Here is a 2500-nt window from a genome sequence, read left to right as displayed (position 1 = left end):
TAAATCAGTAAACCATGGCTCACTTGATTTTTTTTATATAAAGCACATCTAATTAGTTATTCATAAAAGCCACTCATGAATGGCAGATGCAAGGGACAGTGACATTGCCCTATCAAGCAGGGCAATGCCCTAGAGACTGACTATATTACATATGATCAGCGCCCAAGCCTTCTCTCCACCCAAGATAGGACCAAGGAGGGCCAGGCAATGTCTGCTGATGACTCAACAGATAGACCTATAGGCTCCTTCAAATCTCCCATCCTTAGCTCACAAGGATGGTGAGGTTGCAGGGACCAAAGGAACTAACGAGTTTTTGAGCGGGACTCGAACCCCAGTCTGGCATTCACCAGACTAAATTATTGGGATGAGGGTCAATATTTTAATTCAAACCCCTTGAAATTACTGTGGTACAGAAATCTAACTGCATAGTCTTCAGCACCCATTGTCTGGTCCCCCCTGATCTAGCTTACAGTAGGTGGAGATGGGACTAAGGTGATGAGCAACATAACATGTATATATACAAATTTCTTGCTCTATTTCACACAAGTAAAAACCTACGCAGTAGAACAAAAACTTTCCAGTACACTGGTATCTAAAGCTATTTTGGCTAATATATGATATTTTGATTTCTAGCAAATTGGAATTCTCTTTAAAAAATGGACAAGTGCTGATTTGTTTGGCATTTTTCTATATATGATTAATGGGGGCTGGGTAATAATAAATTACGTATCGATCGATTAAAAAGTGAAGTCTATTTCGAAGTATAAGTCCATTGTTTACTTTTGGGAGACTGATTATATGTTACTGTGCAAGCGTTGTTTGCATTCGCTTTTGCCAGGTGTTCTATGTTTTTATATGACATAATCATTATATGGCCTTTTAACCAATTACGAACTTCCAAATATTTATGTACAAGTTCCCGGATATTGTTCTACAACAGCCATTATTTCCCACCCTCCCCTTTAGTTTCAGTGTGAGTACCATAGCATGACGACGTCTCAAATAGTTTAATCTATTTCGAAATTTAGTCTAATTCACCTATTTCGGAAATTTAGTGCAATTTCGTCTAATTCGGAAATTGACTATGTTGACAATGCTCATTTGAAATTGAAAAATATCCCCAAAGTAATGACACACAGGGATTGTGTGCGCTGGACATATGTTTATGAAATGGTTTCTTGGGAGTTTTGAGCTTATTGAAAATATTTACTGTGAAAACAATTTTCCAATCCAATGACTGTTTACAGGTGGCGACATCTGTTGTGGAGCCTTACAATGCTGTGCTTACAACACACACGACCCTGGAACTCTCCGACTGTGCATTTATGGTAGACAACGAAGCCATTTACGATATCTGCCACAGGAATTTAGCGGTAGGAAAACAAAGATGAAAATATTTATGGTCTTTCTGCAGGAAAGTTATAAACAGATGAAATGAGAGAGAGAGAGAGAGAGAGAGAGAGAGAGAGAGAGAGAGAGAGAGAGAGAGAGAGAGAGAGAGAGAGAGAGAGAGAGAGAGAGAGAGAGAAAGTATTCAGTTCATATTTTGCTTTCTTAAGGATGCAAAGTCACTGTGTTCTGTCCCAACCCAAAGGTTTTAGTAAACTGAAATTCTACAGATGGTGGCAAAGTTTTGCAAAAGGTACTGTGAAGTTTCCTTTCAACACCCTCTCATGTGACGCAACTGCGGAGGGCTGGAATGCAATGTCCTTTGATGCTTGTATTTGGAGTTGAATAAGGATTACCCCTTCTTTTCATCTCCCTAGGAAAGTGACAAATATCCCTATAGTCCCTTTTTCCAAATTTGCATTTGTTATGACTCAAGTAACTGGAATATCTCGTTTGGTTGACCTCTTGTCTAAAAGGGAGTCAAGTAAACTAGATTTTAAGTTTTCTTGTAATTTTCAAGTTTCCTCATTGGGTGACCTGAAATATGACTTCCGTGTTCCCTCGTACTAATGCGGGTTTTAGGTTAGTTATGAAAAGATGGAACATAATAGACAAAATAATAAAGATAATTTTGCTAGTGTATCTTTTTTTATGAGAACTGGTGAAGTTATGATTTTCAGTATTTTTTTTTTTTTTTAATCAAAAACCTTCTGCAGCACGCACAAAGCATGAAATTTGTTTTACCCTAGTGTAAAGAGGATGACTATATCTGGGTATTATATTGTTCTAGAATCGTCCGATTTGTTGTTTAAATATTTTGCTATTAAATTGTAAAACCAAAAAATTAATAACTACATCTAAAGGTAACACAGTTCAGTGATCAGGTAAGCAAATGTTATGGCCAGATATTTTGTTATAAATCTAATATACTTTTTTTTTTTTCAGATCGAACGACCGACTTATACAAATCTAAACCGCTTAATTGGTCAAGTTGTGTCATCGATTACAACATCTTTGAGGTGAGATGAGATGTTCGTGTTGCTGACTTTATAAGTTGGAAGCTGTAAAGACTTTTAGTTCAGTTATCGGATTAAGCTTTAGGTCCTATTAG

The 2500-nt window shown here is 37.0% G+C and overlaps 1 protein-coding gene across 1 annotated transcript in view; it reads left to right on the top strand.

Moving 5' to 3' along the window:
- The window catches only part of LOC137659172 (tubulin alpha chain-like), a 39128-nt gene that overhangs the window by 17020 nt on the left and 19608 nt on the right, over positions 1 to 2500 (top strand). The window contains exons 8-9 of the mRNA XM_068394231.1: positions 1248 to 1373; positions 2335 to 2408. Of these exons, the coding sequence (XP_068250332.1) occupies positions 1248 to 1373; positions 2335 to 2408 (200 nt within the window). The remainder of the gene's footprint in view (positions 1 to 1247; positions 1374 to 2334; positions 2409 to 2500) is intronic.

This window comes from Palaemon carinicauda, chromosome 19, assembly GCF_036898095.1.
Source record: "Palaemon carinicauda isolate YSFRI2023 chromosome 19, ASM3689809v2, whole genome shotgun sequence".
NCBI classification, from domain to species: domain Eukaryota; kingdom Metazoa; phylum Arthropoda; class Malacostraca; order Decapoda; family Palaemonidae; genus Palaemon; species Palaemon carinicauda.
Note: the sequence above shows the minus strand (reverse complement) of the source record. Positions and strands in the feature narration are given on the sequence as shown.